A 23,441-nucleotide genomic window follows, 5' to 3' on the forward strand; every position below is an offset into this window, starting at 1 on the left:
GAGCCCGATGTGGGACTCGATCCCAGGACCCTGAGATCATGACCTGAGCCGAAGGCAGCGGCCTAACCACTGAGCCACCCAGGCGCCCTGTAATTTAATTTTTTAAAAGACTTTATTTTTAAGTAATCTCCACACCCAACATGGGGCTCTAACTTATAATCCTAAAATCAAGAGTTGCATGCTCTACCGACTAAGCCAGCCAGGTGCCCCTGCAAATTTACTTTAATATAAATCATAAGGGGTGCCTTGGTGGCTCAGTTGAGCATCAGACTCTTGGTTTCAACTCAGGTCATGATCTGAGGGTCTTGGGATCAGCCCCACATCACACTCAGTGCAGAGTCTGCTTCTCTCTCTCCCGTCCCCTCTGCCCCCTTGCTACCCCCCATGCCCTGCAGCTCTCTCTCTCTCTCTCCCAATTAAATCTTTAAAAAAACAAAAAAAGAAAGAAAGAAAAAAAGAAATACAAGAGAAAAAGTATTTGATTAAAAAGATGTATCTGAAAAAAATAAATAAATAAAAAGATGTATTTGGAGTTGGCTTTAGATAGTCCCAAAAGTGTCTGAGAGGGGGAAGGGAAAGATGAAAAGAAAATGACAGTATTGATCTTTAGTGCAGTTCAGGAAGAAGTACATGGGTGTCCGCTAAATTACTCTGTTTAACATTTCTTTTAGAGATTTTATTTATTTGACAGAGATCACATGTAGGCAGAGAGGCTGGCAGAGGGGAGGAGGAATCAGGCGCCCCACTGAGCAGAAAGCCCGATGCGGGGCTTGATCCCAAGACCCTGGGGCTCAATCCCAAGACCCCCGGATCATGACCTGAGCCGAAGGCAGAGGCTCTAACCCAGTGAGCCACTCAGGTGCCCCCATTTGAACTTTTTCTTAATAAAATATTTTAACCTCCAAAGTACTGAAGCAAACACTGCAACACAACAACAATTTTTTTTTTTTTAAAGATTTTATTTATTTATTTGACAGAGAGAGATCACAAGTAGGCAGAGAGGCAGGCAGAGAGAGAGAGGAGGAAGCAGGCTCCCTGCTGAGCAGAGAGCCCGATGCGGGACTCGAAACCAGGACCCTGAGATCATGACCTGAGCAGAAGGCAGCGGCTTAACCCACTGAGCCACCCAGGCGCCCCACAACAACAATTTTTAAGCCCAGGTGGTGATGCTGTACTTTTTGTATGCCTGAAGATGTCCCTAGTAAAAGGTTAAATTCAATTCCCAAGAAAGAAGTGAGCACTTACGATTCTCCAGTGTTCCAGGGAATGAAGTTCAGATGAGGCCTGAGATCTGTCCACTCAAGTGACAGAATGTCACTAAGAACAAGGTGCTCGGACCAGAGTGAATGATTAGTAGGAAGAGAGAAAACAGAAGGAAATGCAGATGGTGGTCTATCGACCGTTGGCTGGAATGGGCAGAAAAGGATGCAGTGACAAGGAGGGACCTGTGGAATGGGGGAGTTTATTTTTTGTTAGGACAGGGAGATACAGATCAAATTTCTAGGACCCATCCCAGAGATAAGGGAGTATGTCTGACCATGGAAGCTTTGCATAGCCAGCATCTCAGGTGATTCTGAGCAAGGGGTCCTGGACAACAGCTGGAGAAACACTGTGACTGAGGAAGCGTGTGGGTAGATGGCACATGGTTTCTGGGAGGACAGGGGGACAGAGGCACAGCTCCTCACTGGGTCAGGTTTGGTAGCGGGAAGCCTAGGCCCTTCTATGCAGACTTCCAGTTCTCTCAGAAGCACGAGGCAAAGTCAGCTGTTGAGAGAAGGGGCCAAGGAGACTATGATTTTCAGTATTTCCAAGTTAACTTCATTGTTTCTTTGTGTAATCTTTTAAAAGGAAAAGCAGAGCCCTTGCGGTAAGTGTAGGCTGAACCCCCCCAAAAAAGACTAAGAGGGCCCAGCTGAGGCTGGGGGGCATTGAGTTGCTGTCGTCCCAACTACCTGTGTGTGGGCTGCCCGGCAGCAGTGAGCAGCAGCCTAAGCACAGGTGGAGATGGTGAGTGGCTGGCACACTGGGAGGTGGCTCTGTCTCAGGCAGGAGTAACCGAAGGACAAAGGAACAAGGTTGTCAAGGAAAAGACAAGAAACTGAAATGACTGACTGCAGCTGTACTCCAAGCTGGACAGGGAGGGACACATTTATAGAAGGGGGCTCTGCTCGTACATACGAAGAGAACAAAGGGTTCCAGGGATGGGGATCCCGGTGAGGTCCAAGGACAGGTGGATCAGGAGGTATCAGAGTACCAGTGAGGACAGGAGCCTACGGTCGGATGGGGGCTGCCTGAATTGAATGCTTCCGAGGCAAAGCAATTCTGGCAGAGCACAGGCGCCGGGTGGAGGGTGGCTGATGTAGATAAAATCACTCGAGTAGAGCTCAAGGAACCCTGAAGCCAGGTGGGCCCTTAAATCACTCTGGAAAGAGCAGGGATGCACAGGAGGCTGTCCCAACAGTTGGCCAGAGATGTGGTTCAGGAGGATGGCAGCAACACAGACCTGGCTGGGAAGGAGGCAGAGCCCCTCCCAAGGGGGCCAGAAGTAGTGAAGAGCAACAAAACACGGACTACCTCTCCAGGTCTTGGAGGTAAAGAAAGCTTCTCAGGGACAGTTGGGTGACTCAGGCTGTGCCTAAAGGGTGGCACTGGGTCTGCAGAGGCAGAGTGGAGGGCAACAGGGAGGGTGGCCTCTCAGAAGAGCCTAGGGGTAGGGACTCTTGTAAGGACAGCCATACGTTCAATGAGGAAGACCAGTCACAGTTTCCTCCTCTACTCCCAGTTCCTGGAAGTGGAAATCTCAGCAGCAGTAAACGGACCCTGGATTCCAATACCAGGAAATCACTAAACCTAGCAGTCCTCGTAGTCTCGGTTCTAGCCCCTCCCCTCTCCATCCCTCCCTTCAGACACTGAAGAAATCCCTGTGGCTGTGGAGCTGAACTTCTGGAAAAGTACGTTCTGCTGCAGCGCAAGCAGAGCCCTTGAGTGAAAATAGGTGATCTCCAGCCTTTGCCTCCAGGGTCTAAGCTGGACTACTGGACCACTGGGGTGGAAGAGGCACATCAGGTCTAGCCTTGGGGAATAATCTATTCCAAATCCTAAAGCCCAAGAGAGTTCATCAGCACCCCTGAAATCCTTTGACTCCAATTTGCCTCAAAAATAAATACTCTATGGGGCACCTGGGTGGCTCAGTGGGTTAAGCCTCTACCTTCGGCTCAGGTCATGATCCCAGGGTCTTCAGATGGAGCCCTACATCAAGCTCTCTGCTCAGCAGGGAGCCTGCTTCCCCCCTCTCTCTCTCTGCCTGCCTCTCTGCCTACTTGTGATCTCTGTCAAATAAATAAATAAAGTCTTTATAAATAAATAAAGAAATACTATGGGGGCGCCTGGCTCACTTAACTGGTGGAGCGTGCAACTACTGATCTCAGGGTTGTGAGTTTGAGCCCCATTCTGGGTGTGGACATTACTTAAAAATAAAATCTTAAAAAAAAAAAAATACTACACTGGGGCGCCTGGGTGGCTCAGTGGGTTAAAGCCTCTGCTTTTGGCTCAGGTCATGATCCCAGCATCCTGGGATCAAGCCCCGCATTGGGCTCTCTGCTCGCCACCTAGGCGTCCCTCAAATAAATAAAATCTTAAAAAAAAAAAAAAAAAAAAACACTGAAAAGAAATCTAAAAAAATAAATAAAAATTTAAAAAAATACTACTAAAGAGCTCCTGCACATTGTCACTGGAATTTTTTTTTAAGGATCTTTTTTTAAGATTTTATTTATTTATTTGACAAGGAGAGAGAGAGATCACAAGTAGGCAGAGAAAAATTCCAGCAACAATGTACAGGAGCTCTTTAATAGTACTTTTTAAAAATTTTTTATTTATTTTTTAAAATTTCTTTTCAGTGTAGTATTTTTTTTAAGATTTTATTTTTTTAATTTTTTATTTTTTCCAAAGATTTTATTTATTTGCCAGAGAGAGAGAGAGAGCATGCGCAAGCGAGCACAGGCAGACAGAGTGGCAGCAGGCTCCCGGCCAAGCAAGGAGCCCGATGTGGGACTCGATCCCAGGACGCTGGGATCATGACCTGAGCAGAAGGCAGCTGCTTAACCAACTGAGCCACCCAGGCATCCCTTAAGATTTTATTTTTAAGTAATGTCCACACCCGGCATGGGGCTCAAACTCACAATCCTGAGATCAATAGTTGCACGCTCCACCAGTTAAGGGAACCAGGCACCCCCATAGTATTTCTTTATTTATTTATAAAGATTTTATTTATTTATTTGACAGAGATTACAAGTAGGCAGAGAGGCAGGCAGAGAAAGAGGGGGGAAGCAGGCTCCCTGCTGAGCAGAGAGCCTGATGCGGGGTTCAATCCCAGGACCCTGGGATCATGACCTGAGCCGAAGGCAGAGGCCCAACCCACTGAGTCACCCAGGCGCCCTGTTGCTGGAATTTGAAATGGTGTGCTTGCCATGGAAAAAAGAGTCTGATAGTTCTTCAAATAAATAAACACAGAATAACCTGTGATCCAGCAAGTCTATTCAGGTTATATATCCAAAAGAACTGAAAATAGTCTCAAAGGGACATTTGTACACCCATGTTCATAGCAGCATTCATACTAGCCATGAGATAGAAGTAACCCAAGTATCCATTGATGAATGACTGCATAAATAAAATGTTATACATGTACAAGAGAATATTATTCAGCCATAAGAAGGAATGAAATTGACACAGGCTATCATATGAATAAGCCTTGAGGACAGGAAAGTATGCTAAGTGAAATAAACCAGTCACAAAGAGGCAAATACTTTCCACTTCCACTTCCACACTTTCACTTATATGAACTATCTACAGTAGTCAAATTCATAGAAAAGGAAAACAGAATGGCCGCTACCAGGGCTGGGGGAGGGGGAACATGGGGAGTTATTATCTCATGGATATAGAGTTTCAATTTTGCAAGATGAGAAAGTTCTGGAGATTTCACTGCACAACATGAATATACTTAACACTCCTGGACTATCCTTTAGAATGGTTAAGGTAGTGAATTTTATGTTATTATATTTAACGACAATTTTTTAAAAGCTTATTTTTATGTTTTATTTTGAGGGGGAGGAATAGAGGGAGGGAGGGAGACAGAGAGAGAGAATTGAACGCAGACTCCCCAGTGAGCAGGGAGCCTGACGTGGGGCTCGATCTGAGATCATGACCCAAGCTGAAACCAAGAGTCGGATGACCAACCGACTGAGGCACCCAGGGACGCCTAACCACAGTTTTTTTAAATGTTCACGTTTAGGGACACCTGGCTGGCTCAGTCAGTAGAACACGTGATTCTTGCTTTTGGGAGTTTAAGTTTGAGCCCCACGTTGGGTATAATTTAAGGTTTTTAAAAAATTTTTTAAAGATTTTATTTATTTATTTGACGGACAGAGATCACAAGTAGGCAGAGAGGCAGGCAGAGAGAGAGGAAAGAAAGCAGAGCCCGATGCGGGACTTGATCCCAGGACCCTGGGATTATGACCTGAGCTGAAGGCAGAGGATTTAAGCCACTAAGCCACCCAGGTGCCCTAAAAATAAAATCTTTTAAAAAGTTTGTGTTTAGGGCGCCTGGGTGGCTCAGTGGGTTAGGCCGCTGCCTTCGGCTCGGGTCATGATCCCAGGGTCCTGGGATTGAGGCCCGCATCGAGCTCTCTGCTCAGCAGGGAGCCTGCTTCCTCCTCTCTCTCTGCCTGCCTCTCTGCCTGCTTGTGATCTCTCTCTGTCAAATAAATAAATAAAATCTTTAAAAAAAAAAAAAAAGTTTGTGTTTATATGTTACTCCCCCCCCCAAAAAAAATCCCTACTAAAATAGTCAACCTCTCTTCTAAGAAGAGTTTCAGGAGTACATAATGTATCTTGTCTCCTTTCTCTTACAGTGAGGGATGTTTCTACTAAAGTACCTGAAGCAATGTGTCCAAAACCAAGGTAAACCTTTCCCCCAACACTCACTCTTCCTTTTTTGTCTTAAGCCAAAAGCCCAGTCATCCTCAATTTCTTGCTCTACTCCTTTCTACCCAGTGCAACCCATCACAATTTCCTTTAATTTTGTCCCCTAAATACTTCTCTGATGCATCCCTTTCTATTTCCAACATCTCTGCCCCAGTGCTCTCCACCATCAACTTCTCTCAGGCATATTCCACCCTTGTGTCCATATTTGCTTGCTCCTTCCAAAACGGTCTTATTTACACACATACACTCCCGGCAATCCAAACACACTGGCTCTGTTTAGAAGATTGAGAGTGTCCTTGTCTTTCCTGCCTCAGGACCTTTGTATATGCTTCTTTCATCACACTCCCTGCACCTCCATTTACTCATTCCCTGGATAGGGTATTATTGTTTCTTTCATTAAGTCTTCTTACCTCTAACCTCCCAGTGTACTATATATACTCTCTTAGGACCTTATATCTCTCCTTTACACTGATTATGATTAAATAAATACTAAGTCATTAATGGTTATCAACTGTGTCTCCTGCTGGCTGTAAGCTCTATGAGAGCAGACAGAGTCCATGTCTTTTTATTGGTTGATATACACTCAGGGTTGGGCAAAATTAACTAACAGGATTAATCCAAGGTTGGGTTTTAAGATAAAAATGGCTTAAATTCTGGATTCCTATAAAAACTAGTAACCATTCCCTCTCATTCCCTTCCCAAATTCAGTGAGCTTTCCAGAACATTACTTACATCACAAAAGAATCTTGACCTGCAGACAGGACTCAAAATGCAATACTTACATCAGTCATTCATTCACTTATTGGAACATGCCCTGCCATAAAGCTATGAACAAATATGAATAAAACTAAATAGTTGCATTTAAAATATTTCCACTCTGGTGAAGTTAGAATATGCTGTATGTTTCCCGATTTACAACAACAACAACAACCAAAACCAAAACCTCTCTGCTTTAACACAGGTTCTAGAAGAACAACGGATTCAAAGCCTGGCTCCACCACTTACCTGGTGACCTGGCCACCTAACCTCTCTGTGCCTCAGGAAGATGGAGCTAATGACACATACCTCATAGGGTCTTGAAACAAACAAGTTAATACATATAAAATACTTAACATAGTGTCTAGTACACAGTCCCTCTGTCAGCAAAAGTCATATATCCTCCAGAGCAAGGCTTAGACTTCTACTCTTTCTGGCAGCACAGCACAGGTAAGGGGAGGCTACCCAGACAGGTCATGTCTACAGCAGGCATTCCACACTTACACTCATTTAAATCTTTCCTGGTATACCAATAAAGCTAAGACTGCATGTGATAAAGAGGAGCTCTGTGGTAATGAGGTCATTGTCTTCAGCATTCTCTGATTTAACAAACCTGTGTGGTCACATGTATTTTCCAAAATAATACGAGTTAATATTTTTTAAAGTGTATGATGTGCGAAACACTAAGTTACGTGGCTACTTTTGTCTGATATACCTTCTCTGCAAAAACAGTTGAAATCATTGTTATTTCCTACTGACTTTACTGCTTTTTAAATTAAATTTCTGCATTTTCATATTGCATATTTCATAGGCACATTTATAAGACAGAAGAATTACAAATAAACAACAAATGCAAAGGATCTCTAAAAATCGCCATACAGTTTCACTAACACAAGAGTACTTTGTGTTGAAATATGACCCCAACACAGTATCTTCATGACCTTTAGTTGAAATCACTAAAGTATTTTTAAAACTTTATTGGGCAAGTACTATATAACAGGCACTGTTCTATGAGCACTGGACAGAGATAAACAGAATGTTGGCCCTCAAGGAACTTAGTTTAGCAAAAGAAACCACATGCAAATATTGCCCTACTGCGCCTTCCATAACAGACAGCAACACCGGCCAGAGAGACCTAAAGGAAAGTCAGCTGACTCTACTGGGACTGGATCAGGGAAGGTTTCAGAAAGAACCCTTGAGCTAAGCCCTGAAAGATGAGCAAAAATTTTCCAGTGAGATAAAAAGACCAATGGCAGTACCCAGAGAAGTAACTGCAGGCTGGATGCAAACATGGAAAGCCATGAAACATCGTGGTGTATTGGGGTTCTGTAATTCTGTGCAACTGGAATACAAGACTTGGGTAGGAGAGGGGCAGACGGCGCTGGAGATAAACAGAGACTGACTTACAGATGTTCCAAAAGGAGTTTGTATTTTACCCCACAAAAAAGTGGCGCCGCTGAAAAGTCCTATTATTACCTATCAGGGTAATAATGTGATCGGTTTACACTTCACATCAATAGTTTGGGGCTCGGGGCCCCTGGGTGGCTCAGCCGTTGAGCTTCTGCCTTTGGCTCAGGTTATGGTTCCAGGGTCCTAGGATAGAGCCCCGCATCGAGTTTCCTGCTTAGCGAGAGGCCTGCTTCTCCCTCTTCCACTCCCCCTGCTTGTGTTCCCTCTCTTCCTCTCTCTCTCTGTCAAATAAATAAATGTGTGTGTGTGTATATATAGTTTAGGATATATATATATATATATATATATATATAGTTTAGGACTCTACGACTCCCGTGAGAGGGTTACCCCAAGCTAAGCGTCCTCACAGGCCCTACCCCTGGATTCGCCCCTCTCTCCCAGTTTGCTGTTACCCCGCCCGCCGTGCGATCCCGCCTCCCGCGGAGCGCCACTGTAGTCTAACTTTGGCAGCACTTCCCCACAGGAGACTGGACACTCGCTGTCACCCACAGGCCGTCTCCCTCAAACGTGATCTGAGCATCCTTCCGGAGGCTGACAGATCTCAGCTTCAGCTTTGGGCTCTCTCTGCCCCTACTCGTGTGACCGTGATGTGACTGCCTCAGTTTCCTTCCTGGAGCTGGGGAAGGCCCGGCCCCCAGGCCATTAGGCGGCTGTGCGTTCAGCGGTAGACGCTGCGGGGGAGCCCGCGAGGGACGGACCCCAGCGACCACAGTGACGAGGGCGCGCGCTGCCGGCTCCGCCCGAAGACTCAAGCCAGCGGGCGAGCGGGGTATGCCGGGCGGTGGGCAGGAGGGCGGGGCGGCTCACCGGTAAAAGGCAGAGTCCCCAAGCGGGTTCCAGTTTGCCGTGTAGCAGTCCATGGCTGGTGCAGGTGGTGGCTGGGAAGCGCCGAGGGGACACCCGCCTAGCACGGGCTCCGGACCGGCACTTCCGCTTCCGCCCGTCCGGGTCACGTGGCGAGGCTGCCGCCACGGCCATCACCAGTGTGGGCAGCTACATTCGGCCGCCGCCGCGCCCCCGCCCACACCCGGGCCTCGTGGCCGCCCGGGTGGGCTCGGCCCTGGCTCCCACCCTCCGTCGCGGTCCACCTCGCCGCCTTCCTGTCCCCTCGGGCGCCGGGGGTCGCGCAGGGCGGGACATGGGTGACCGGAAGTGGCTGCTGTGAGCGTCGCCGCCCGGGGCGCCAAGGCCCGAGGCGCCGTCGGGGCCGCCGCGACGCACGCATGGAGAGCGCTGGGCGCCGGGCTGCGCGCCGACGGCTAACCGGGACGCACGGGTTCTGCCGGGCGCGGGCTGTGCAGAACCGACTGGCGTCCCGGGGCGGAGGAACATGAGGCTAGGCCTGGGGCCCTCAGAGGGCAAGGCGCGCAGTGCGCGGCCCTGCCCCGGGCGTGGGTGAACGGTGCGGCGCCCCGGGACTGGGTAATTGGCGCTAGCGGGCGCGCGCATGCGCGGGGCGGTGGCGGGCACGTGGCGGGGCGCAGGGCGGCGCCGCGCGGGAAGAGCTTCGGTGCCCTGGTGGCCCGCGGGCTGGCGACCCCCTGCCTCCGGTGCCAGGTGGGACTGAGGCAAGACGCCACCACGGGTCCCACTCTGCCGCCGCTACCTCGTCTCGGTAGCCCTGAGCAGCCGGGGAGGGGCCGGCGCAGGTCTCATTTATCCCGGGGCGGGCCCTGGGGCCGACCTGTCCTGAGTCCCCGCCCGCGCGCGGCTTAGTGGCCTCTCCCCGCAGCCCATCATTAGCCGCGGAGGCATGGTCTTCTGTCTGGAGAACGAGGAGCCGCGCCTCCCCCTGCGAAGCGCCATGGTCCACTTCCAGGCCTCGGAAGTCCAGCAGCTGCTACACAACAAGTTCGTGGTCATCTTGGGGGACTCAAGTGAGTGCCCCTCTAGGTTCACACTACCCAGCCCCGGACCTTCAGTCTGTTTTCGATGACTGGACCCTTTGTCTCGCACCCAAACCTTTCTGACCCCGAGTCTGTTCCAGTCCAGGGGGTTTTCCGTCTTTGATTTCCCTATGCACCTTCCACAGGTGTCCTGATCGATGTAGTCCGACACATTTTTTACCCCATCCTTGCTCAGCATTTTTCACCCTGACAGTCTCCCATACTTTCCTTCATGGGAGCAGTGGATTGTGTTGTCTGTTTTCTGGGTGACTTGGCCAGCTGACTTCCGCCTGGTGATCTGGGGCCACTGTGTACTAAGTTGGGGGTAGTGTATCCCGTGAAGGCAGAGGTGGTACCAGGATTTTTTTAACGTCAACTTTTCTCCTGCCTTTGTAATGAACTCCACAGTGGTGGTGTTGGGCAGCCCCATCCTTGGGAAGATGGAAGGCCTGGATTTAGGAGGAGCTAGGGTGGGATGAAGCTTGTCTTAGCTTTAGGATCTCTGTCTCCCTGTAGTCCAGCGGGCTGTGTACAAAGACCTGGTGCTCTTGCTCCAGAGGGACTCACTGCTCACAGCTGCCCAGCTGAAAGCCAAGGTGAGGGAAGCTTGGTAGCCATGCCAGTGGTGGGTGGGCACAGACCCTGGCCTGGCAGGGCCTTCCTCCCTAGCATGGGTCTGACCATCTGGGGGCCGGGGGTGGGCAGGGGGAGCTGAGCTTTGAACAGGACCAGCTGGTGGCTGGGGGTCAGCTGGGCGAGCTACACAATGGAACGCAGTACCGGGAGGTTCGCCAGTTCTGCTCGGGTTCTGGCCACCACCTTGTGCGCTTCTACTTCCTCACCCGCGTTTACTCCGAGTACCTCGAGGGCGTCCTGGAGGAACTGACCTATGGGCCTGCCCCGGACCTGGTGATCATCAACTCCTGCCTCTGGGATCTCTCCAGGTTGGGGCAGCGGGAGAGGGAAATAGTGGTTGGGGGGTGGAGGTACAGCTCAGAGGCTGTCCACCCTGTGCTCTTGCCCACCCTATGTGCTGTCTGACAGGTATGGCCGCTGCTCAATGGAGAGCTACCGGGAGAACCTGGAGCGGGTGTTTGTGCGCATGGACCAGGTGTTGCCAGACTCGTGCCTGCTGGTGTGGAACATGGCCATGCCCTTGGGGGAGCGTGTCACTGGGGGTTTCCTTCTGCCAGAGGCAAGTGACGGAGGCCCTTCAGGATGGGGGAGGAGGCAGCTGTTAGATAAGAGGTCCTTCCCTCCCGACCCTGCTTCATTGTGCAGCTCTTAGATGCTGCACTTTCTTACTCAGCTCCAGCCCCTGGCGGGGTCTCTGCGGAGGGATGTGGTTGAAGGGAACTTCTACAGCGCAACACTGGCAGGGGACCACTGCTTTGATGTCCTCGACCTCCACTTCCATTTTCGGCATGCGGTACAGCACCGTCACCGGGACGGTGTCCACTGGGACCAACACGCTCACCGCCACCTCTCACACTTGCTTCTGACCCACGTGGCCGACGCCTGGGGTGTGGAGCTGCCCAAGCGTGACTATCCCTCTGGTGAGCCCTGCCACAAGTGGGTAGGAGAATGATGCAGAGGGGTTTCTTAGAGTATAGGGCTCAGACCCAGAATAGGACAGAGGTACTCAGGGAGTAGAGGCCTCTCAAAAGTCTGTTGTGGCTCCCGAGTGCACCTTTCTCATCCCCTGGGGAGGGTGAGATCACAGGAACAGCGTTTTGATCCAAGTTCTGGTTCTGTGTGGGCTAGCATATAGTCATCTCTGCACATGAGTGAGTATATATAAGCTTTGAGCACATAAGGCAGCATGTCAAAAGACTCCTATCCCACAGATGAATAGGAAAGAAATGGGGGGACTTCTAGCTAGGCATGGGGGCTGGGGGTAGAAAGACGGAAATGGAAGAAGGGCAATCATGCAATGTTACAGAAGCAAAGAAGCCCCTCACATGGTGCTGTCAAGCCTCTCAGTTCCTGCCCGCTCGCAAAAGGAGTGTGGTGGCTGTTTGCATGTGTGCTTTCCCCCTGGATCATGTCCTCAAAGGGCAAGGTTCCTACCTTGTTGCCAGCTCGTTCCTTTTGGCCTTGGGGTCTGGTACAGTTGCTGTGTCCATAGTATGTGCAGGATAGAGTTTGTTGAGTTGGGGGTACGAGTCATGTTAGAAGGCTGTTACAGCAGCACTAGAGCAAGTGAGGGCACAGAGAAGCCAGGAATGTCACGGAGGTAATCTGGGACTTGGTAGCCAGGCGTTGGATCCTTGGGGAGGTGGATTAGAACTTTGATTATATAATGGCTCAGTTTCCTTGTTATCCCCAGCAAAGAGAGGGATGCCCTAATGCTTGTAAGGCTAGTTCGTGGTGGCTTAGGTCTTCTGAATCCAGTTTGAAGCTCCAGAAGTAGGGAGGTGAAAAGGAAGAGTTGGGTGGGAAGATGTGATTGGTGAGTTTGGTCCAGGCAGACCTCTGACGTGCTCTGGAAATGTGGGGCTGTGGGTCTCAGAGTCAACTGTGAAGGAGAGAGCAGAAGCAGGGCCATGCTGTGGAGTTGGAAGGGAAGAGGGGCTGATGTTGTAAACAAAAGGACCTGAGGGCAGAGACACTATCAGGGAGGACAGGGGCTCTTAGTCATTTAGTATGACTGGCAGGAAGAGAGGAAGTGGTTACATTTAGTCAGAAAAGTGCTGAAGGAGTGAAGCAGGGTTTAGAGGCGGGAGCGGTTGATGAGAGAATGGGAACTGGGCAGAACACTCCGTGTGGAAGTTTGGAAGGCACAGGACTGCTGGGAGAAGAGAGGGACAGGGTCTCATGTTGTCCAGAGAAAAGACTTCTTAGAAGGCTCATTTTTTGGTCTGTGGGGAGGAGCTGGGAGAAGAAAAAGCTACAGATACAGGAACCAAGCATACAAAAAGAGAAGGCTCTAGAGGGGAGCATAAGGTTAGAACAAAAGCAGATCTATGACTCTGAGAAAGGCAAAGAAGAAGGAACATACACTGGGCTTAGCCTGCAATGAGACAGTGTGAGGAAGACAGGGTAGGAAGCAGAGGGTGCCCCGTCCTGGTGGCCCTATTCTCCAAGAGGAGGAAAGAGGTTTAAGAGTGCGGACAACCAGAATTCTGGGCAGCCTGGCTCTCAGGCCTAAAACAAACAACCATCCCGTTCTTAGACCCGTGGACTGAGGACTGGCCAGAGCCGGATCATCTGTTCCAGGGGAGCCATGGGCAGCCCCCAGACTTCGGGGAGCAACTGGCCTTGCCCCCACCCCAACCCTCTCCCCTGCCCCCTCCCATGCCTTTCCCCTACTCCATTCCTCAGCCCTCGCCACCTCCCTTGTTTCCACCCCTGCCCCAGGACACCCCTTTTTTCCCAGGCCAGCCCTTCCCACCCCACGAATTCTTCAATTATAATTCAACAGAAGACTTCTCGATGTCATCCCACTTAGGTAGGTGCCTCCACAGACCTCCCTTTCCACCTCTCCCAGCCTCCCTGTGCACCTTCCCCCACCTAGCCTCCCATCCCCAGGTGGACTGAGAGGAGTTCGGTAGCTCCTTGTGCCCCCAGGATTGGGTCCAGTCACTGCTGGATCTACAGCATCTGTAGACTCATTAATCAACCATTGATTGTCACAGTCTGCTGGTTCAGTGGAAGGGGAAGTGGTGTTGCCATTTTGTAGATGGGGAAACTGAAGCCCAGAGAAGCTCACCCTGGAGGACTAAAGCTGCTCGGAGGCAGAGCTGGGCTCACTTGGTCAGAGCCCACTCTCTGATAATGGCTGGTTCTTTTGTAGGATGTGGCCCTGGAGTGAACTTTGTGCCTGGCCCCCTGCCACCTCCAGTCCCTGGCCCTGTCCCCCATGGTCAGCACCGGGGCCCAGTGGTCCACCGGGGGATGCCACGCTGTGCTCCCAGCAGCCCCTATCACGTGCCGAGGATGGGGGGGCCCTGCAGGCAGCGGCTCAGACACTCAGACAGACTGATCCACACAAATAAACTGGACAGACAGCCTCCTGCCCATTCGGGGACATGGCCTGGGTAGACTGGATCTTGGACTGGGGCTGGATATGCCAATGGCCCTACAGGGTCTGCTTGCCATCCCCAGTGCTGGGTCAGGGTGTCTGTTATGCCTGGCATTGTTCTTGTCCATTGCTGTCACTAATAAAAGCATGGAAGAACAGAGTGGCATCTTCCTGTATGAGGGGATGGGTTTCCCAAACCATGATCTGAAGTGTTGGGGAGCTGCCTCTGGGCCTTCTCCAGTCTTGGCTTTTCACCTCACACTATTTAAAAGTCACTGAACGTGTCCTTCCTGCTATCTCACACACTCATTCCCACTCTTACCAGAACACAGGAGTGTGCCTAAAGATCCTGGGGGGGTCGCTTGTTGGCTGCTGCTCGTTGGGATTGAAAAATAGCTAGGGCTGAGCTCAAACTGTATTTTATTTGGAATTTTGGATCTGGCTAGTTCTCACCTCTATTTCCCAGTCTTATGCATTCACGTATACATTCAACATTCATCTGTTTCTGGACATGCACGCATACCTTAGTTATCTGCACAACTCTCGGCACATGGTGGGCCCTCGTTAAGTGGGTGGGACTGAACAAGCTTCCAAACTCAAGTGGAAGACTGATTAGAAATCCACTATTTAATAGATATAATGTGCAATGGTAGCAAACGCAACACAGACCAACCTCTTTGTTTGTGGGGGGATGGGAGTAGAGGGGGGCTGAGGGAGAAGTCCAAGATGGGGCAGGGGGTAGGAGGCTGTGCCAAACTCTGTAAGGAAGTTAAAAGAGTATAGGGTTTCAGCTTTGACAAGTGGTATTGACTCTAGGTTTGTGATACTACTAAGCATCAGGGGTAAAGTGTGGGCCAGATGGTGACATTGAGGGAGGAGGGATCAATAGGCCGAGGGCAGTGTGGGGCAGAAAAATAGGGTAATGTGGAGAACCACTAAATCATCCTGAAGTAGAATCGGAGGGAAGAGAGGGACGCAGACTCCTTGTATTGAGTTTCCGTACTTGTTACTAAAATTTTACCTTGGCAAAGGATAGCATATCTCACACAAGAGGAGGTGAAATAGCACATCAGAAAAGTGTTGCCCATTGGTAGCAATCAATGAATTGCAAATGAAAGGAAGCTGTTAAATTAACCGGCTAGTGCTGGGGAGGCTGGTAGAGACGAGGTGAATTAATAAAACCTTTTAGAGAGCAACCTCGACAGGGTATTTGAGAATCAAAAGAGACAAACAAGCTTGGTTTTCTTTGGTATAGACAAAAAGTGTAAGGGAACATGTGAAAAAAAAAAAAAGAAAGAAAGAAAGAAAAAGCCTTTTGTTAGGGAGTTAATCTATTAGGTTTGTTATTTTTACTGTTGCAAAAGATTGTTTCTTTTTGGTAACAAATATTCCTTCTCTCCTGGGCTTCCGTTTGCCCAACCGCTTGTTCACTCTTTTCTGCCTTTCTTCAAAACCCTTTTCTGTCTGGACACTCTCACACCTCTGGCTCTGGAGTTTCTCAGTGTCACTGGAGAAAATTTTCCACCTGGATTGATGGTCAGAAGAAGAAAGTAATACGAGTTACCTGGTCTCACCCAGTCTTACCCAGCCCTGTCCATTGCTTGTCATCGTATTCTCTAAAAACTCCTTGTCCCCTCCCTTATCAATCCTTCCTGTGTCTTTCCCATTCTCGTCAAACCTCATCCCACTTCTGGAGCTCTCCGTAAGCAACCTTGAGACTGTTCATTGTACTCCATGTCCCCGTCATTCTACCTGTGCACTTCCCATCTCCAGCCCATTTCACTGTGTGGCTCCCATTGCCCACAGGGAGTTTCATAACCTTTCCTTCCGCTTCCCAGCACAGACTTGAAATCTACCACAAGAGCAGAACGGAGATAAAGTATTTTATTTTCATTGGGTCATATAAGCATATTATAGTACAAGGCACTTGACTTCTCTCTTAGAGATTTTATTTGGTTACGGCTGGGAAATAAGAAACTTCAAAAATAGCCACATACAGGTCATTACATACATTTACAGTGTGTCAGGCCTTTGTTTGGAGATGTAAAAATGGTGAGAATTTTCGTTTTCTCAGCATGTAAGCACACAGTTTGCTAGTTAAGCATGACAGAACTCAAACTTGATTTTCTCAAAAACCACCCGTATTTGACCATTGACAAATCATTTAATAAGGCAGTCTTACATAGCAGTGCCTGGGTGGCTCAGTCAGTGGGGCATCTGCCTTTGGCTTGGGTCATGATCCTGGGGTACTGGGATGGAGCCCTGTGTTGGACTCCCTGCTCCATGGGGAGGCTCCTTCTCCCTCTCCCTCCCCGTGCTCGTGCTCTCTCTTACTCTCTCTCTCAAATAAATAAAATCTTAAAAAAAAAAAAAAGTGGGGGGCGCCTGGGTGGCTCAGTGGGTTAAAGCCTCTGCCTTCAGTTCAGGTCATAATCTCAGGGTCCTGGGATCGAGCCCCACATTGGGCTCTCTGTTCTTCAGGGAGCCTGCTTCCTCCTCTCTCTCCCCACTCCCTCTCTCTCTGTGTCTGCCTCTCTGCCTACTTGTGATCTCTGTCAAATAAATAAATAAAATCTTAAAAAAAACTATCTTATATAGACTCCCTCTCGTTCATGGAATCTTGGTTTGTGTTTTTTCATGGAATCTTGTTTTTTAGAGGTTTCATTTATTTATTTTTTTTAGAGGGAGAGCAAGCAGGGGGAGGGGCAGAGGGAGAGAGAGGATCTCAGACTATGCTGAGTGCAGAGCCCAACATGGGGCTGGATCCCACGACCCTGAGATCATGACCCAAGTCAAAATCAAGAGTCAGACACTCAACTGTCTGAGCCACCCAGGAGCCCCTGGAATCTTGGTTCCAATATCCTTTCTTTTGCCATACCAAGATATTCCTGAAAGTAGTAAAAGATGTATGAGCATGTCAGTTGTAATATCAGCCTTTATTTTCCAAGGAAAATAAAAGTTTTGAGAAGAAAAATCACTGGAATTTTTTTCCCAAACATTTTAACCAAACTGAAAGTTTCCTGGCAGGAGTAGATAACTTGCCTTCTGTTGTGTTGTCCAGGTCCTTACACAGATTGTGTGTTGAGTTCATTTTAGTGTTTACCTCCACCATGTATAATTGGTGAAAGATAAACTCTGACTACAAGAAAGTGGACCTATGCTTAAAAAACAAAGAACACTACTTTATTGAGATGTAACTCAATCTGCATCTATTTCAAATCTACAATTTCATAAATGTTGAGACGTATACATTCATGAAACCATCACAGTCAAGATAATGAAATTTATCTTTCTGCCTCTTCATAAACCTTTCCCTTGTTCTCTACCCACAACCTCCTCACATCTCCCTACTTCCAACACCAAGGAACCACTGATACTGATTTGCTTTCTGTAACTATGGATCAGTTTGCGTTTCCCAGAATTTTACATGGAACCATTCGAAAGGTACCCTTTTTTTTTTTTTTTTTTAACATCGCTTTCACTCAGCCTAATTAGCTGGATAGACAGATCAACATGGAAATTCATGTTGTTAGGTGTATCAGTAGCTCGCTCTTTTTTACACCTGAGTAGTAGTCTCTTGCGTGGCTGTACCATTGTTTATCTGTTCACCCATTGGTGGACATTTGAGTTATTTTTAGTTTTTGCCTATTGCAAATAAAGTTGCTATGAATATTTATGCACAAATCTGTGTAGGGACACATGTTTTCATTTCTCATACTTAGAATGAAATGGCTGGGTCATACGGTAGATGTAGGTTTAACTTTTAAAGAAACTGACAAACATTCTTCCACAGTGATTGTCCCATTTTATATTCACGCCAGCAGTGTGTGAGGGATATAGTTCTCCCACATCCTCATCAACACTTGGTATTAGTCTATCTAATATTAGCTATTATAATAGTGTGATTTTACTTTGCATTCCCATAATTACTAATGAAATTGAATGTCTTTTCCTGTGTTTATTGGCGATCTATTTATCTTATTTGGTAAAGTTTTTTTTCAAATTGTTTGTTCCTCATTTCCACCCATCCTTCCCCTTTTTTAACTTATTATTGGGCTTTGAGAACTTTCTATCCTGGATCCAAGTCCTTTATGAGAGATGTATGGTTTGCCAGTACTTTTTCCTTCCATGGCTTGTCTTTTTCTTAGCAGTATCTTTTGAAAAACAGACAATTTTAGTTTAGGCAGGCAGATAGAGGAGGGAAGGAAGCTCCCCGCTGAGCAGAGAGCCCAATGTAGGGCTCGATCCCAGGACCCTGGGATCATGACCTGAGCCAAAGGCAGAGGCTTTAACCCATTGAGCCACCCAGGCGCCCCAGCATCCTGCTTTTTAAATTTCTATTTCTGATCATTCATTGCTAGTCCAGAGAAACACATTTTTTTTTTTTTTGTATGGATCTTATGTCATAATGGTGACCATGTATATATTAGTTACTTTGCTAAATTCCCTTATTAGTCCCAGTAGCTCTTTATAGATTCCATTAGATTCTCTACATAGGCAGTCCTGTTGTCTGCAAATAAAGATAGGTTCACTTCTTGTCTTCCAATCTGTATGCTTTCTATTTATATTTCTTGCCTTATTGCACTGGTTAGGACATCTACTACAATGTTGAATAGAAATGGTAAGAACAGACATACTTTTTTCCTAATCTTAATGGGAAAGTGTTCAGTTTTTTAACCAACTGTAAGATCAGCTATTTTCTTTGTTTAAGATTTTATTTTAAAAATTTTTTAAATATTTAATTTTTATTTAATATAAAATATTTAAATCCTTTTAAATATGTAATATTTTTAAATATTTTTTAAGATTTTATCTTTACACCCCGAGTGGGGCTCAAAGTCAAAACACTGAGATCAAGAGTTGCATGCTCCACTGACCAAGCCAGAAAGGCACCCCTATTTTTCATAGATGCCTTCTATATAGTTGAGGGAGTTTCCTTTTATTCCTAGGTCCTTGAGAGTTTTGTTCTATTTTTATCAGGAAAGAATGTTGGATTTGTGAAATGCCTTTTCTGCATCTATTGAAATGATCACATGTAGTTTTTAGTTCGATAATATGGTGAATTACATTGTTATGTGTATATGCATGTTTTAATGTTAAACCACCCTTGCATTCTTGGCTTTAAAAAGGAAAGCAGTTCAGGGCGCTTGGGTGGCTCAGTCAGTTGAACATCTGACTCTTGGCTTCAGGTCAGGTCACAATCTCAGGGTGGTGGGATCGAGCCCCCAGTCAGGCTCTGTACTCAGTAGGGAGCCTGCTTGAGGTTCTCTCCCTCTCCTTCTGCCCCCTCCTTCTCTAAAATAAATAAATCTTTGAAAAAAATAAAAAGGAAAGAGGTTGTGCAGTTTGAAGATGATAAAGTTGGTATTTCCTCCTCCTCTCAGAAATCACTCAAGCAAAAATGAAAATAAGAAACAAACGGAAATACCATATCTGATGACTAGAAGAGAGCAGAAACCCCAAACAATGAATTTGGTGGATAGGCTGGAAAAAAGCCGTGGAATCACTGCTTGGTACAAATCACCTTGAAAATTATTGGGCAGCATTTGCTAAAGTTGGAACATTTACATGCTCTATGATCCAACAATTGCACTTCAAAAGAAATGAGTGCATCTTGTCTACCAAAAGACATGTCCAAGGATATTCATATAAGTTTTATTCATAAAAGCCAAAACTTAGAAACAAGCCAAATGTCCTTTAGCAATAGAGTAGATAAGTTGTTGCTTCCCTTACAGTGGGATAGTACACACTGATAAAGCAGGGCAGACTACTGAGAGATGAAACAACATGAGTGAATCTCACAGTTGTAACCTTGAAAGAATCCAGACAATAGAGTACATTTTGTATGACTTTGTTCCGTGTGATTTCAAGAATAGGCTAATCTGTTGTGATAGAAGCCATGATACAGGTTACGTATGGGGGAAGGTATTGATTGAAAAAGACATAATGGAACTTTCGGGGGTGATGGAAAAGTTCTGTATCTTGATCTGTGCAGCAGTTACATGGACACACATACAACTATGTAAAATTCCTTGAGCTGTACCTCCAAGATTTGTGCGTTTTACTTGCACACAAAATGTGTGTGAATTATACATCAATTAAAAAGGAGCCAGGATGGGGTTTTTCTTCTAGGAAGAGTTCAATATTAAGACACCTAAAAATGTAATTCATATATATAAAAGAATATAAAAAGAATAAAGGAAAATAACCAAGTTGTCCTTGTAGTAGATGCAGAAAAACAATTTTATCATTCAATAACCATTCACAATAAAAACTGTTAGCAAATCAGGAATGGAAAGGAATTTCCTTAGCTGGATAAAGGTTAACTCTCAAGATTCTACAGTAATCTATGTAATCCTTAATGGTGGCACTTTAGGAGTTTCTTTTAAATTAAGATCAAGTGAAAGGTGCCTATGAATAGCAATTCCATATGCCATTGTCTGGGAACCTCAGCTTGCACGGTTAGATGATGAATGCAGAGGGAGAGGCCTGATAATGTACTGATAACATCTGGCTTTTAGATGGATGTGGTATCCTTCAGTTTAGAGGACTTTATGACTTTCATATATGTTACAAGTATTTTGCAAGTATGCAGTATCACATATCAATTGTAAATGTTGTGGGGCTTTTGTGAGAGGTTTAAAGATACAGATCAGAAAATATGGTAGAAGCCGCAAGATCTTAAATCAAGTTCTTTTATTTTTAAGATGGAAAATATTTGAAAGGCAAAGGGGCAGTGTAAAGGAAGAGAGACCCAGAATATAGATGATTGCTCAGCAGGAAAAAAAAAAAAAAAAGAAAGTTTTAAAAATTTGTTGCATCCAAACTCCGACAAGACCTCACAAAAGACAGCTCTTTCCCCCAGGAGGAATGGGATCTTAGACTGGGGTGAGCCAGAAGTCCCTTGAGACAGTGAAGCGGGCTATATTGGACCCCTCCTTCTCCAGGATTCTCGTGAGCTCGGCCCTGATGCCTCTGGGTTTCCAGCTGGGGGACCCAGGCTGGAGATTTGGGGAAGGGGGTCAAGAGTCACCGAAGCCCCTACCGTGACGGCAATGAGCCAGAATGCCCCTCTCTGGCGTCAGGATCCACCCTCGCCCCCAGGGCTAGTGTCCCGGCCTCTGAGAGACCTCTCCCTTCCCTTCCTCCCCACACCCCAAACCAACCCGACCCTTCATTGCCTTCATTGCGGAGAGGGAGACCTCCGCTAGGGGGCGCTCCTAGCATCCTCGGTCGCCGCCGGCGCCAGTTGCGATTCCGCGAGGCGCCGATTCCGAGGATGCCTAGCTCCTTCCTTTTGTGGGTGCCCACAGGCCTCCGATCCCCAGCTTTGCTTAGCATTTCCTTCTCAGCCTCGGGCCCTTGACCACCTCGCTCTGCCCGCACGGGCAACGCGCCCGGTTGGACGCCCTCCAGCCGTCGCCCCGGCCCCTCTCCCGCGCACCTCAGCGCCTTGCGCAGTGCCCAACACCTGCCTCCTTTTCCCGGAGTGACCTCCCCTCGCGGCTTCCCGCAGCTGGCCCTTGGAGGATCCCCCGGCGCCGCACACCCCCTCCTTCCAGGGACCCCCCCAACCTTCCCTAGGGTAGTCACCTGTCAGTGTCTTGACAGGCACAACTGTCTCAGTGGTGCCCTCCTGAGCCCCCTTCACCCCCCTCTCAGACCCGCCGTCCTGACCGCTCCTTCTCGGTGCTTTCTGTACATGGGGCTGAGGAGAGTCCTACCCGACGCTCCTGCTCCTAGGTGCCTCCCAGCATATCTCCTCCTCTGCTTTCTTAGATGCGACGGCCCTCAAGGCTGACGCCCCCTCTGCTCCTGTCCCTTCTCCCCTGCCTGATCTGATTATCCTTCTGGCCAGGCTACCAGGGTGACTGGGAGCGAGCTGTAGGCTGTGGTGGGGGAGGCCCAACAAAGACACCGATCCCCCTGCCCAGGTCACTCAGGCCAACGGAGCAGATCTCCTTTCTTGGCCCAAATAGGAAAAGGCTTAGAACTTCATTCCAGCCTGTCCATTTGCCCCAGGCTTGCATTTTTAAGCCTTTTAACTCTAAGCAAGTCGCTTTATCTACATTTAAAGGAATTTCAGGAATTATGTTAATGATACCAAGGCCCCTCACTTCCCTTTTCTCTGTATACTACACTCCTTTTGCCTGCCTCTAGAATTTCCATTCTATCTTTTGTTTTCACGTGTCGGGTGGGGGGGGGGGTGGTTTGCTGGCATACATTCTAAATTTGTGTAAAAGGAATTGTATTGTTTCTTATTCAGTGAGTTTCTTTTCACTCAGTGCTATGATTTCCAGATCAATAGGTATAGCTTCTTCTCCCACTACTGTGCTCGTCCACCTTATTTTACCTCTCCCATCTCCTGCCACCACCGATTGTACAACCATCCCTCTCAAACACAGCCCCTGATGCTGTGCTTCTCAGACATCTGTGTGCATGTGTAGCACCTGGGATCTTGTTAAAATTCAGGCTCTCATTCCACAGGCCTGGGGTGGGGCCTGAGACTCTGCATTTCTAGCCAGCTCCCAGGTGATACCTATACTTCTGGTCCTGGTGGGACCACTCTGATGAGCTAGGCCCTTATGGGCCTCTCTGGGACTTCATTCTGGATTGCTGGGTCACACGATATGGGTTGATCTAATTTGACAAATATTGCCCATCCGCTCTGCAGTCCAGCTCTACCACCTTATCCTCTACCAGCAGACACAGGAGGGTGGGAGGTATATATTTATGTGGGGAAGGACAGGCGGCCTCCTTGCTTCTTCCCAAGCCCTTCCTGCCTTCATCCCCACAGTGTGCCCAGTCCAAGCCCAAACCTCTTCTCTCCCTTAATCAGAATGGCCCTGAGACTCTTAAATGATGTTGTTGGCCAGCAATGACCAGCCAAGTCCATGAGAGACCCAAGACTGGCATCCTGGCTTCATCCCTGACAGGAGCTCTTAGGAACAGGCATCGAGAAGCCCCAGCGTCTTCCACTCAGTTGTATTTCCTCCATCGCGTTTGCTGGAGTTGCCCACTGGAGTGAACCAGGATTCAAACCAGCTGGCTTTGTGCTGGCAAACAGCGATCCTAAGTCTGACTCCTCATCTCTAAAATGGGATAGCATAGCTACAGTGTGTGGCGTGGGGAGCCAGTCCAGGAATTTTGCTCACATGTCACGAGCCCCACAGGAGCCCTAAAACAGGTGTTCTTGCCTTGGTTTTACCCTCGAGGAAAAGGAAATTTAAGGTTTAACAATTTCCACCAGGACCATGGGGCTAGGAAGTAACAGTGCTGGGATTCAAACCCACCCTCAGCTAATACCCCAGGGCTCATGTGAACCA

General features: G+C 47.9%; 2 protein-coding genes across 3 annotated transcripts in view; one reads left to right on the plus strand and one right to left on the minus strand.

The window, feature by feature from the left end:
• The window catches only part of VPS16 (VPS16 core subunit of CORVET and HOPS complexes), a 27,389-nt gene extending 18,241 nt beyond the window's left edge, over nucleotides 1–9,148 (minus strand). Inside the window, exon 1 of the mRNA XM_059386540.1 lies at nucleotides 9,013–9,148. Within this exon, the coding sequence (XP_059242523.1) occupies nucleotides 9,013–9,065 (53 nt within the window). The 5' untranslated portion in view covers nucleotides 9,066–9,148. The remainder of the gene's footprint in view (nucleotides 1–9,012) is intronic.
• A 50-nt stretch (nucleotides 9,149–9,198) lies between these two features.
• PCED1A (PC-esterase domain containing 1A) lies at nucleotides 9,199–14,273 on the plus strand. Of its 2 annotated transcripts, none has more exons than XM_059386542.1 (8): nucleotides 9,199–9,627; nucleotides 9,938–10,082; nucleotides 10,608–10,687; nucleotides 10,797–11,035; nucleotides 11,136–11,286; nucleotides 11,401–11,647; nucleotides 13,471–13,542; nucleotides 13,888–14,273. In XM_059386542.1, the coding sequence occupies exons 2-8, from the start codon at nucleotides 9,959–9,961 to the stop codon at nucleotides 14,133–14,135; spliced, it is 1,161 nt and encodes a 386-aa protein (XP_059242525.1). In that variant the 5' UTR covers nucleotides 9,199–9,627; nucleotides 9,938–9,958; the 3' UTR covers nucleotides 14,136–14,273. The 2 variants fall into 2 exon arrangements, with proteins under 2 accessions (XP_059242525.1, XP_059242524.1); XM_059386541.1 differs by having other exon boundaries at nucleotides 9,200–9,627; nucleotides 13,267–13,542.
• Nucleotides 14,274–23,441: the final 9,168 nt, after the last annotated feature.

The sequence above is a fragment of the Mustela nigripes genome, unplaced genomic scaffold (assembly GCF_022355385.1).
Source record: "Mustela nigripes isolate SB6536 unplaced genomic scaffold, MUSNIG.SB6536 HiC_scaffold_75, whole genome shotgun sequence".
In the NCBI taxonomy this organism is placed as follows: Eukaryota; Metazoa; Chordata; class Mammalia; order Carnivora; family Mustelidae; genus Mustela; species Mustela nigripes.

Bases quoted from the DNA above. Each gene is read 5' to 3' on its own strand.
- PCED1A (XM_059386541.1), top strand. From the start codon at position 9,959: ATGGTCTTCTGTCTGGAGAACGAGGAGCCGCGCCTCCCCCTGCGAAGC. The intron at 11,036-11,135 runs GTTGGGGCAGCG...GCTGTCTGACAG, and splicing joins TGCCTCTGGGATCTCTCCAG to GTATGGCCGCTGCTCAATGG. The intron at 11,287-11,400 runs GCAAGTGACGGA...TTTCTTACTCAG, and splicing joins GGGGTTTCCTTCTGCCAGAG to CTCCAGCCCCTGGCGGGGTC.